Raw genomic sequence first — 13,710 nt, forward strand, 5'->3', positions numbered from 1 at the left:
TGGGTTGCTTTTCTCTTGTTACTTTCAAAATTCTTTATATGTGACTTTTGACATCTTGACTTCGTTTTTCAGTATAGATCTGTGAGTTATTCTAGTTGGAGGTTTCTGAGCTTTTTGAATTTGAGAACCCTCAAATTTGGGGAGTTTGGGTCCATTATTTGCAAAGGCGTTCTGCTCATTTTCTCTCTCGTCTATTCTTAGATTCCCATATTCATGTATTGGTCTTTTCAGTGGTGCCTCATAAATCCCTTGGGCTCTTTTCACTTTTTTCTTCTTTTTTCTCTTGCTCCTATAACTTGATAATTTCAAATGACTTGTCATCAAGCCCATTAAGTCTTTATTCTGCTTAATACAGTCTGGTGTTGATCCCATGTAGCATATTTTTCAATTCAGTTATTATTGTTCAGATCCACAATTTCCCTTCTTTCTATTTTAGAGTTTCTATTTCTTGTTAATATTTTTATTTCTTCATGCACAGTTTTTCTAATTTCATTTAGTTTTCTTTCTTCGTTCTCTTTTACCTCATTGAACATCTTGATATTGGTTATTTTGAATTCTTTAACAGATAATTCACAGATCCCCATTTCTTTAGGGTAAATTTCTGGAGATTTATTTCTTTGTTGGGTCTGTATCTCCATGTTTCCTTGTATGTTTAGTTCTCTTATGTTGAAATTTGGGCATTTGAAAAAGCAACCACCTTTCCCTGTCTTTTCACGGTATCTTTGTACAGAGGAAGACCTTTACTATTCAGTTCAGGAAATACTCTGGGAACCTCTCAAACCTTTTCTAGAGATGCATTTTCTCCGAGGTTGTGTGTATAATCTCTTATCTGAAGAGGTTTGTCTCTTTCTACTCAGAAACTCCCCACTGATACCTGTCTTCCATATTACAGTTTTGGTTTTATAAGCCATGCTTTTGGAGGTCCCCCGGCTGTCTGTTTCTGTTAGTATGATTTTTCTGCTGCTGTACCAAGCTAATAGGCTCACCTTTGTTCTCATGCGACCCCTGGACATCCAGCATGTGCTGCTTCCTTCAAGTCAAGTGAAACAGAAACCAGTGCCTTGAAAAGTCCCCTGAAAAGCCAGAATGTTGCATGAAAGTTCCACTCTTCTCTTTTCTTTTTGAGGGAGAAGCCACAAGTGAGGAATTTTGATTGTGCTGTACTGTATGAGGAGGGGTTTGGGATATGGTAGATAAGTGCAACAGACTTTCCTACCCACTACAAAGCACCTCTTCTTTGCCTTGCTATTGCTTGGGGTCCTGTAACCTCTTTTCTTGACTGGCATCTGGAATTCTGACAAAGGAAATTTGATCCATCCCATGAGGGATGGGGGTGTTGGTCTTCCTATTCTGCCATCTGTTGGTGTCACCACACTGTAGTACTTAAGGTCTTCCATCCAGTGACCACACCATGTTCTAAGCCAGTTCTATTTATTTATTATGCTTTTACTCCTTCTTTTTCTGTTTTTCTCCCTGAAATGTTCTTTATCTTCATTTTCGCTATTTTGAATGTACTAACCTATATGAAGATGCATTTTCCTCAAAAACTTTTTAAAAAACTTTTTCCATTGGCACTGCACTGTTACTTTAATTTGCTTTTCTATTTGTTTCATATGTTTCTGTCCACAGGCAGATTTTAAGCACCTTTAGAGCAATTCCTTGTAATTTTGTCTCTTATCTTCTCAACACGTGTAACTAATATAATGCTATTATACTTGTTGGTTACAATTATTCTTTTATCCTCTAAGAAGCATCAAGATTTATTGATTGAAAAGAGTGATTAGTGACATCTACTTGATGTGATCTTAAGCACCTACCACCTTTGTTTTAATATTTATTATTTTGCATTAATTAAATCTTGAGCAGAATTATTTATATTTCTTAATTTAAGAAATAAATGGTAATAGTGTAATTATTGATGGAGGCCCAAATAGTGGTAATTAATATGTATAAGAATTCCATTTCTGTACTCCCTTTTTTTGGGGGGAAAAGGCTAAAATTAGTTGATACTTAAGTTTAGAATTGAGATATCTTTTTATGAAGTTATAAGTCACATAGTGGCAAGTCGTTATTTTTTAAACAATAATTGTAAAAATAATTTTGATTTGTGACCTTAGGCACCACTTTATTGATAATCAACCAATATCTGAGAAGGAATAAATATGTACTTTGTTGGGTTTCTGTTGGTAATTTGGTGCCTGCTATCTGTGGTATGTAGTAGGCATTCACTTGATATTGGATGAATATGTCTAGTTATTCTTAAGATTCATATTATCAGTATTTATTGAACCCTTATAGCATGTAAACCATTTTTACGTTCTTTATTTACTCATCTTAAAAAACTGAGGTATAGGAATCATTATGTTACTCTTTCACACAGTAAGCAGTTGTTTTAATGGATTAAGTAATTTGTTTAAGTGGCAATGCCAAGATTCAAATTCTTTTCTCATCTAGTAATATTTTCTGAAAGTAACATAATATATTGAGAAAGCATATAAAGTTTTATTTTTTTTATAATATTGGTTTCAGATACAGAACATAGTAATTCAACATTCATATGTGTTATGAAATGATCACGATAGGTCCAGTTAAGGTCTTATTTTTAAAGGTTCCTTGTGTATTGGGTTTTAGTTCACCTGGGTATTTTCCTCCCCCAGAATCCACCAAACCCACCAGTGTCACCAGGAAAGTCTGTAGTTGACGTCAACAGCAACAACAGTGTGCCGTACAGGTGAGAATTGTAAACAGTCTCTTTGTCAAGTTTTTAAATAACAGAACAAGGTTCTGATTCTCCTTATTTTACTGGAAAATTCTGGAATGTATTGCTATTTATTTTTGTAGAGAAAAGTATTTGGTATACTGGATTTAAATTTCTTTCTTTTTTGTTTTGTTATAATGGTGGTTACTGGTTTTGCTAATTTATTGTGAGGCTTTCTTTGGTCATTGAAGGGTTCTTTAACCACTTGTACTAAATAGTATTCTTTCAAAGTAATTGAGAAATGCTTTGATAAAGGGTGATAAAAACTAATGTCTACAGATACAAGGATGTACTTTTGTTTTTTTGTTAAAGTGTTGAGGACATTAGAATATAAGAGAAAGACTCTTCCTTAATTCCATAGACCCCAGCATGCTGAAGTCTATGTGCCATCTTTACCTCTGCGTTCATTTGCACTTTAGTGCTACAATACCCAAGTCTTGCCATGCTTTCCCCTATCGGCCATTGCTTTCTCTATTCATAAATTGATGTCCTCCTGAATGGCATTTTTATTGACTATTTGTGTATATATATATATTTTTTGTAGAAATGCAGGCACAGTGAGACAGATGCTGGAGTCCAAAAGGAATGTAAGTGAGGGTGCACCACCAACCTTTCCAACCCCTGTGAATACAGGTAATATTTTTTAATACCAAAATAACATTTTCTTAGGAATTGAAGGCTTTGGGTCTCTTTTACATCTTTTTGAGATTGAAATGATCTAAGGAAATGAGATATTTATCTAAAATTAATTAAGCACAAAATTTTATTAAAAAATCAGGATTACAGATCTGCATGCAAATTATCAAATTTTCTGGTTTCCATAGCCCTGTATAATAATAAAATAAAGAATCCCAAAGAGCTTTTATTTTTGTGGCTTATATTAATTGATATTTACTGTAGTAGAAATTAAAACATAACAATTTTAAATGTTTATTTAAAAATAATAACAAACCTGTATCATGTAACACAAATAACACGTTTTAATGAAAACTAACTTTTTCAAACTTTAAACAATTACTGAGAAGAGTTATTGTTTACAGTTTTACAAATCTCTCTTACACTTAAAACATTAAGATGGTTGACGATAGCTAGATTTTTATTTCTGTCTCTGCATTCAGTCTGTTGCAGTTTGTTTGGATTGAAATATGAAGAAAATTCAGCCTCATACAAAAAACATAGTTGGAAAACGGCTAGCCCTTTTAGAGGATTTGTGGATATTCTTCTTTGACACAGGCAGTAGTTTATTAAAGGTAGTTGAAAAGTGGAATGTGAAACCATGCCAGTGAACTTTTCTGACTTTTTCACTAAAATCCATTTGTCTGGGGGCACCGGGGCAGCATAGTCGGTTAAGTGTTTGACTCTTGGTTTTGGTCGGGCTCCATACCCAGTGTGGAGTCTGTTTGGGATTCTCTCTTCCCTCTCCGTCTGCCTCCCCTCACCCCCATTCTTTAAAAAAAAAAAATCCATTTGTCTGTCTTATACTTGGATGAATCTTTTGCTAATATCATTCATCAATCATTTGGAAAATATTCACTGAGTAATGTAAGACTTCCATTGTTGACACATCTCATTAATAAGCTTTTTAAAAATCACATTTATTTACTTCACTTTCGATTTTTGTCAGAAAAGTCTTTGAAGGACTTGGGAAGTTGTCATGCTCTCAGGGGGAGATATAAGTTTTTCCAAAGTTCTAATTTTTGATTTTCAAACTCAAATTGTATCATTGCCAATAAATTCAAATTGTACCATTGCAGTTGTTTTCTTTGAACTGACTGCCAAGGTGTATTTTCAAGAAAGGAGTAGTCAGATACCCAAATGTGAATAATCACAGTATGTCTGTAAATCGTTCTTTTGAGTAAAAATGATCTTCCATGAAAAAGCCTGTTAGCTCAGCTTTATAACTCAAAAAGTAATAGTACAAGCACTTTTCCCTGAGCCAGCCATGGTTCTTCAGCATGCAATGGTAATGCTTACTGTATATTTCCTATTTCTTCACACAGAATATTCAGAAGACCTGTATTCAGGGGTTGAAATTTAATAAAATTAATAGTTTTTACTACTTAATCATGAACATTCCTCAGTGAAGCTCGCTTTGTTTTTTACTGTAAATACGTGGTGGTAAAGAATGCAGTGGTAGTTTGATACCACTCACTACCTTGAGTTTTGTACTGAGGCATCAAGTTTTACTCACATTGCTTTTGCTCTATCAGTGCAAATATTTACATGGTGAAAAAGTCAAGTAATATCTTATTGTTGTAAAAAACAGTTTCAACATTGCCAGCTCCCTGAGAGGGTCTCTGTAATCCCATGTGTCCCCCTGGATAACATGAAGATTGCTGCTCTAGTGTGCCTTTGAGTTTGGAAAGAGTACAGATCAGTGAGAAAGACACTTGGTCATCAGTTTGAATCCCATTCAAATGAGAATAAACAAATAGTTAACCAAAATTACTATAAAACTCCAGTGACCAGCATTTTGATTTTTTCTGGTCTTTGGTACAATTCCCTTATTTCTTAATTCATCTCCCATCTTGACTCTTTTATTTTCCAAATTATAGAATGTCAATAGAGGCAGCCTCCCCTTACTAGCTAGCTCCTGCCAGGTAATTCAGTAAATCTTGATCCACAGGCAGAGGTTTTTATACATGGTCCAAGTGATAAAATACCATGACCAAGCTTATTTTATTCATTAATAGTGATGACTCTTACTAGAGTATCTGTTTGAGTTTATATGTTGTCAGAGTCCTAAGGCATTTATGTTTTTAGTGTAGTTTCAAAAATATCTGTACAATTTTACCAAGTTTTCAGTGTTTCTCAGTCATTCAGTCATTTCTAGTTACTCTGAAGTGATGATAATAATCTTCAGACACTGTTTTGATACTGAGATAGCAGTCTTCCATGTTAATCATAAGCTGTGTTCCCGATATAGATGTGAAAATGCTTCTATAAATTTAGTTCCAATAATTTCCAAAACTTAAATCTGGAAGAAACTTTATTATCAAAGACTTTACTGTATCTACTGCAGTGCATTAAATTTTATTGTGTTGTATTATGCTAGCTGATAAATGAAGACAGCCATTTAAACTGAGACTTCTTTTTTCTTTTTATAGTATCTTCAGCCAGTCTTGTCACTCCTCCAGCAGTTGTCAGTAGTCAACCTAAATTGCAGACTCCAGTGACTTCTGGTTCTCTGACAGCAACGTCAGTTCTTCCTGCACCCAACACAGCTACAGTAGTTGCTACTACTCAGGTGCCTAGTGGAAATCCCCAACCTACAATCTCTTTACAACCTTTACCAGTGATTTTGCATGTACCTGTTGCGGTATCCTCCCAGCCTCAACTCCTGCAGAGCCATCCAGGGACTTTAGTGACCAATCAACCATCTGGCAACGTTGAGTTCATTTCTGTACAAAGCCCACCTACAGTGAGTGGTCTTACCAAAAATCCAGTATCCTTGCCAGCCTTGCCAAACCCCACTAAACCAAACAATGTTCCTTCTGTGGCCAGTCCTAGTATTCAAAGGAACTCTCCTGCCAGTGCTGCACCATTAGGAACAACGCTTGCTGTACAGGCTGTTCCAACAGCACACTCTATTGTACAAGCCACAAGGACTTCTTTACCTACAGTAGGCCCATCAGGACTCTACAGTCCATCAAATAATCGAGGTCCTATACAGATGAAAATTCCAATTTCTGCTTTTAGTACTTCATCTCCTGCAGAACAGAGCACCACTACCCCAAGAATTGGTAAGTCACTACATAGGCTTAACAATAGAATGCGGGCATGTTAATGGCCTATTTAGATAATTGAACATTTGTGTATGTTTGTGGAAGTGGCTATCTTTATTTGAAGAAGAAAGTAAATAGAATATCCTAGAGATTATTTTTAGTAAGTTTTTAGTTACCAAAGAAATGATGTTGTTAAGATGGTATTTGAGAGAGAGTTTATTTTGAATGAAAAGTTAGAATTTTAATTTAGCTTTTAGTAATTTTTCCAGTCTGGGTGGAATTTTCATTTAGGGTTTGAGGCAAGCATTATGAATTACTTACATAATACAATTGGCAGAAATATCTGAATAGACCACATTTATTTTAAAGTATATAATTTCCATACTATATGCTTATAAGAGGAAATGACAAATCACATATCTTCCCTACCATTTGTTAAAATCCTTTGTGCATTCATCACTCACATCTTCCAAATTTGAACAATTTAAAAATAGAAGATCCCTCTCTAATTTCTATAAAATGTTTGCTTCTCTTTACTCTTTTATATATTTCCCCCATGACATATATAATTATGTTTGTATATGTCTGTATACTTTCCAGTATTGCAAAAAGGTGAAATTGATTGTACCTGTATTTAAAATCTGTAAACACTATGTCTCCCACGTTCTTAAGAATCATACATTTTGTATGCATTCTCAAACTTTCTTATTCTCCATTTCTGGCTTCACATTTATTCCCACTATTGTAAAGCTAGGCAAAAATGGGTAGGTATCATATGTAATAGTGAAATTGCTGCTGGTGTCTCTCTTATTGATATAGTAAGTAACCATGAAATATAAGAAACAGATTCTAAAGTACAAAATTTCATAAGTGAGATATATAAGCCGTTTGTTTTTTTTTGAATTTGTCATGTAGCCATTAGTGTACTTGCCCTCTGAGTATATTTTCTCATGTAAAATAATGATTGTAGTATTTCATAAGATTGTTGAGAGTAAATGAGTAGATGATCAAAATTAATGGTGGACAGGAGTTAAATATCAACCTCATACAAATTTACATCTGGGATACAAGAGGAAATCTGAAATTTTATCTAAAAATATAATTATTGATAATAGTATTTAAAATGTAATGCTCTCATAGTACAATAACAATATTTGTTAGCCTTATCTGCTACCACATTATTCTTAGACACTCTCATTCATGTTTGCAGCATTGAAAGATGCTTACTTTTCAGTGAATGAGCAAGATTTTGGGGGTTACTTCATTTTTCTCTAATTTCTTTTTTTCCTAATATGTCAGGTAGAAGGTGATTTTTCATAGACATTATTTTATGTGATTTTGGAGTTTTTCCTCCTTACGAAATATTGAGCCTAAGTTGACACTGTTTTTAATTCATGGTCACAAGATATGTTCTTAAACATAGAACTTTTCCTGATAGACTATGGCTTGAAAAGAAATAAATAACTTAAAAGATTTTGCTTAGTTTTCTGAATGCTTATACCCTAAATGCTTCTACGGGTATCAGAGTTGTAATTTAATTATTCTGTTTTCTTAAAATTTTATGATCATTTGTTGACGCAAAGGGTATATTTTTTTCCCTAAAATTAGCTAGCTAATGCACTCTGTTAGCCATAGTATTAGTCTGTTTTGTGTTTATTTAATTACTTGACTGTTCTTGTTTTTGTATATAAAACTAATAGTTTTCACAATCATTTTTAATCTGTACATCATTCTACTTCTGCAATAATACACATTTATACTTAAACTTTTATATTTTAACATTTATTTAACACATTTTTATGTACTTTATTGTATAAATTAAGGAGATCTTCATTTCAAGTTTTATTTAGAGTGCTTACCTTCAGTTATTGGATATTAACCATAAATGTGAATGATAAGCTTTTTTGTATATTTTTCGTCATGTTAATTAGAATGAGATCTGATGAAATTATATTCTTTAATCATGCATAATTTTAGCAGTGCCATAAATGATATTAAAATAAGCATTTAGCTGTTTAGTCTTCCCAAAACCTAAGCTGAAGCCATATGGCAAATTTTGGCTGAATATGAAGGTTGAAGCCAACCTTTAATACATTTGTAATGTGATAAATCAATTAGTTGTATAATTAAAACTTAAGTCTTATACTTACGTAGGTATTCTTGACTTAATGAGAACGTAGGCTATCTAACTAGAATGCATGTGTTTGTATGTATTTTATTATAGTTCATGTGTCCTCATAGAGTAAGTCAGTACTTTCTGTTTATAGTATAGTAAAAATTTTCCTAGAGACTGCTAGGAGATTTAGGGTTTAAATTATAGTTAATTATTCATTCACGGGGAAGAGTTAAGGTGCTGGAGGAGTAGGGGGACCCTAAGGTTGCCTCATCTCTCAGTTGCATTAGTAGTATCAAGCTAGGTAAACATCAAATCATTTTAAACACCCAAGAAATCAGTTTGAGGACTGAGAGAGCAAGCTGCACAACTAGGGTTGAGAAACAGCTGTATCGTGGTACGTAGAAGCTGCAGAGAGTTGATTTGGGGGAGAAAAGAACTGCAGGAGGAGAGGGAGCCCTGATTACGGAGAGAAAGAGAGATAAAAGCAGTGTACAGGGGATAGCACTAGAAAAACTTTTCCCTAAAACTATTAACTGGGAAGAGGAGAGGGGGACTGACTACTGCAAGTTATTATAAGCAGTGGATCGCAAAGTCTGAAGTTTTAGAAGGCCTTTCCATTGCCGCATTCATGTCTGGCGGCCTTAGTCATGCTCCTGTGGGGAAGGAGGACAGAGACCCTGGAGTGGGCAGCAGCCCTGGAGTGGACAGCATGGTCTGAGGATCCCCTGGGTCCCACAGGGAGAAAGAATTCCCCCTCTTGGAGTGCATTTGGGAGTGGTGGCACAGCCTGTCCGGGGACAGAAGAACTGGTGGTGCCAGTGTGCTTCCTTGTTTCCTAGCACAGGAATAAAGACACTGGCTGAGGGCAGCAAACCTTGGTGCTGGCTTTCTGCTGCACTTTACCATAAACTCTGAACTGCTGCCTGGTTGTGCGACTGCTTTTCTGGGACCAAACAGCAAACAGCAAAAGCATGGCAAGACCCTTCCCCAGAGTATCAGTGAGGGTCCCTAAAACTTGGAGTTTTGAAACCCAGCCACATGCTTGAGATAAAACATAGGAGTACTGTGCCCGCTGGCAGGCAGACAGCTTGGACATAGGGTAAAGGCAAGAATCTGACAGAAACTGGGGACACAAGAAGGGTGATTGTTGGCTCTTCTGTGAGGGCTTCCTGAAGAGTGGCAGGGATGAATTCACTCCTCTGCCCCGGTTCCAGGTACAAGAGAGAGGGCTGATGCCATTCCTCCCCTACTTCACCTCCCCTTACAGTGAGCAAAACAGCACCACCCAGGGGAGGCCAGAGCTGCTTACACCAAACCCTGCCCCCATGCATCTTGCAGGTGCATCTTCACTAGGGCAAGTCTGCCTGAAGAATCAGCGCAGCAGGCCTCTCCCCCAGAAGACCAGCACAAACTCCACCCAGCACCAAGTCTACTGATCCTAGAGTGCTTTAAAGCTTCAGCTCTAGGGGAAATAGGATCTGGCTGCTTTTTAATTTTTTTTTCAACCTCTTCTTAATATAACCATTCCTCTCAGGATCAGGAATATAACAGGCTTGGGGCGCCTGGGTGGCACAGCGGTTAAGCGTCTGCCTTTGGCTCAGGGCATGATCCCGGCATTGTGGGATTGAGCCCCACATCAGGCTCCTCTGCTATGAGCCTGCTTCTTCCTCTCCCACTCCCCCTGCTTGTGTTCCCTCTCTCGCTGGCTGTCTCTATCTCTGTCAAATAAATAAATAAAATCTTTAAAAAATAAAAAAAAAAAAAGAAGAAGAGAGAGGAAAGGGGGCAGAAGCTTTATCTGAATAAATTATAGCTGAAAACTTCTCTAATCTGGGGAAGGAAACAGACATCAAAATCCAAGAAGCACAGAGAATTCCGATTAAATCCAACAAAAGCTGACTATTGCCAAGGCATGTTATTTAAATTCACAAAATACATAGAGAAGGAAAGAATCCTGAAAGCAGTGAGGGAAAAAAGTCCTTAACCTACAAGAGAAGAGACCGATCAGATTCGTAACAGATCTGTGCACAGAAACTTGGCAGGCCAGAAGCGAATGGCATGATATATTCGGCATGCTGAATGGGAAAAATATGTAGCCAAGACCACTTTATCCAGCAGGGCTGTCATTCAGAATAGAAGGAGCAATAAAGAGTTTCCCAGGCAAACAAAAACTAAATGAGTTCGTGACCACTAAACCAGCACTGTGAGAAATATTAAAGGAACTCTAAGTGGGGAAAAAAACACCAAAAGCAACAAGGACTAGAAAGGCCCAGAAACTCCAACTTTACAGGTAACAACAGTGGCATTAAATTCATATCTATTCGTAGTCACTCTGAATGTGAATGGACTAAATGCTCCAATCAAAGGACATAGGGTATCAGAATGGATAAAAAAACAGGACACATCTGTCTGCTACAAGGCTCATCTATATGCTGCCTACAAGAGACTCATTTTATTTATTTATTTTTATGTTTATTTTTTAGAATTTTTTTTTAAAGATTTTATTTATTTATTCGACAGAGATAGAGACAGCCAGCGAGAGAGGGAACACAAGCAGGGGGAGTGGGAGAGGAAGAAGCAGGCTCATAGCAGAAGAGCCTGATGTGGGGCTCGATCCCATAACGCCAGGATCACGCCCTGAGCCGAAGGCAGACGCTTAACCGCTGTGCCACCCAGGCGCCCCAAGAGACTCATTTTAGACCTAAAGTCACCTCCAGATTGAAAATGAGGGGATGGAGAACCATCTGTCATGCTAATGGATGTCAAAAGAAGCCAGAGTAGCCATACTTATATCAGACAAACTAAGATTTTAAACCAAAGACTGTCATAAGTGATGAGGAAGAGCGCCATATCATAATTAAGGGGTCTATCCACCAAGAAGATCTAACAGTGGTAAATATTTATGCCCCCAACTTGGGAACACTCAAATATATAAATCAGTTAACAAATATAAAGAAACTCATTGATAATAATACAGTAATAGGGGACTTTAACACCCCATTTACAGCAACAGACAGATTATGTAAGCAGAAAATCAACAAGGAAACAGTGGCTTTAAATGACACACTGGACCAGATGGACTTAACAGATACATTCAGAACATTTCATCCTAAAGTAGCAGAATACACATTTTTTTTTAAAGATTTTATTAATTTTTGTGTGAGAGAGCATGTGCACATGAACGGGGAGGGGCAAAGGGAGAGAGCAGAGGGAGAAGCAGACTCTGTGCTGAGCAGGGAGCCCAACTCAGGACTTGATCCCAGGATGCTGGGATCATTACCTGAGCCGAAGGCAGACGCGTAATAGACTGAGCCACTCAGGTGCCCAGAATACACATTCTTTTTGAGTGCACTAGGTCATTCTCCAGAATAGATCATGTACTGGGTCACAAATCAGCCCTCAACAAGTACAAAAAGATTGAAATCATACCATGAATATTTTCAGATCACAGTATGAAACTTGAACTCAACCACAGGAAAAATTTTGGAAAATACATGGAGGTTAAAGAGTATTCTAAGGAATGAATGGGTTAACCAGGAAATTTAAAAAATAAAATAAAAAAAAAAAGATGGATGCAAATGCAGATGAAAATACAGCAGTCCAAAACCTTTGGAATGCAGCAAAGGCAGTCCTAAGAGGGAAGTATATTGTGGCACAGGCATGCTTCAAGAAGCAAGAAAAGGCTCAAATACACAAACTAACCTTACATTTAAAGGAGCTAGAAAAAGAACAGCAAATAAAGCCTAAAGCCAGCAGAAGAAAGGAAATAATAAAGATGAAAGTAGAAATAAATGATAATGGAAATAAACAAAACCAGTGGAACAAATCAACAGAACTAAGAGCTGGTTCTTTAAAAGAATTAGTAAAATTGATAAGCCCCTAGTCAGACTTGTCACAAAGAAAAGAGAAGGGACCTGAATAAAATCACAAATGAGAGGGGAGAGATCACAACCAACACCACAGAAATACAATTATAAGAGAATTTTAGGAAAAATTATATTCCAACAATCTGAGTAATCTGGAAGAAATGAACAAATTCCTAGAAACATACAAACTACCAAAACTGAAACAAGAAGAAATAGAAAATTTGAACAGATCATACCCAGTGAAGAATTTGAATCAGTAATTAAAAATCCTCAAACAAACAAAATTCCAGGGCCAGATGGCTTCCCAAGGGAATTCTACCACACATTTAAAGAAGAGTTAATAGCTATTCTTCTCAAACTGTTCTGAAAAATACCAAATGGACGGAAAATTTCTAAACTCATTCTACAAGGCCAGCACTGCTTTGATTCTGAAACCAGAAAAAGACCCCACTAAAAAGGAGAATTAAAGGCCAATACCCTAGATGAACGTGGATGCAAAAATTCTTAACAAGATAACTAACAAATCAAATCAACAGTACATTAAAAGAATTATTCACCATGATAAAGTGACATTCCTGGGCTTCAGGGTTGGTTCAGTATTCGCAAATCAAACAATGTGATGGATCACGTTAATAAAGGATAAGAACCATATGATCCCCTCAATAGATGCAGAAAAAGTATTTGGCAAAATGGAGCATCCATTCTTGATAAAAACCCTCAACAAAGTAGGTATAGATGGAAAATACATCCACATTGTAAAGACTATATACGAAAGACCCTCAGCTATTAGCATCCTCAATGGGGCAAAACTGAGAGCTTTTCCTCTATGGTCAGGAACACAACATGGATGTCCGCCCTCACCATGACTATTTAACATAGTACTGGCAGTCTTAGCCTTAGCAATCGGACAACAGAAAGAAATAAAAGGCATCCAAATCAGTAAAGAACAAGTCAAATTTTTCACTATTTGCAGATGACATGATACACTATGTAAAAAACCGGAAAGACTCCACCAAAAAATTGCTAGAACTAATACATGAGTTCAGCAAAGTTGCAAGATACAATGCACAGAAGTCTGTTGGATTTCTATGCACCAATAATAAAACAGCAGAAAATAAGGAATCAATCCCATTTACAACTGCACCCAAAACCATATGATACCTAGGAAGAAACCTAACCAAAGAGGTAAAAGATCTGTATCTGAAAACTTCAGGACACAGAACACAGAAATCGAAGAGGACACAA

The 13,710-nt window shown here is 36.4% G+C and overlaps 1 protein-coding gene across 4 annotated transcripts in view; it reads left to right on the plus strand.

Moving 5' to 3' along the window:
• Window positions 1-13,710, plus strand: part of ATF7IP (activating transcription factor 7 interacting protein) — a 121,191-nt gene that overhangs the window by 87,507 nt on the left and 19,974 nt on the right. For all 4 annotated transcript variants that reach the window (XM_019798301.2, XM_002917971.4, XM_019798300.2 and 1 more), the window contains 3 exons: window positions 2,658-2,731; window positions 3,303-3,391; window positions 5,866-6,501. In XM_019798301.2, the coding sequence (XP_019653860.1) occupies window positions 2,658-2,731; window positions 3,303-3,391; window positions 5,866-6,501 (799 nt within the window). The remainder of the gene's footprint in view (window positions 1-2,657; window positions 2,732-3,302; window positions 3,392-5,865; window positions 6,502-13,710) is intronic.

This window comes from Ailuropoda melanoleuca, chromosome 16 (assembly GCF_002007445.2).
Source record: "Ailuropoda melanoleuca isolate Jingjing chromosome 16, ASM200744v2, whole genome shotgun sequence".
NCBI classification, from domain to species: Eukaryota; Metazoa; Chordata; class Mammalia; order Carnivora; family Ursidae; genus Ailuropoda; species Ailuropoda melanoleuca.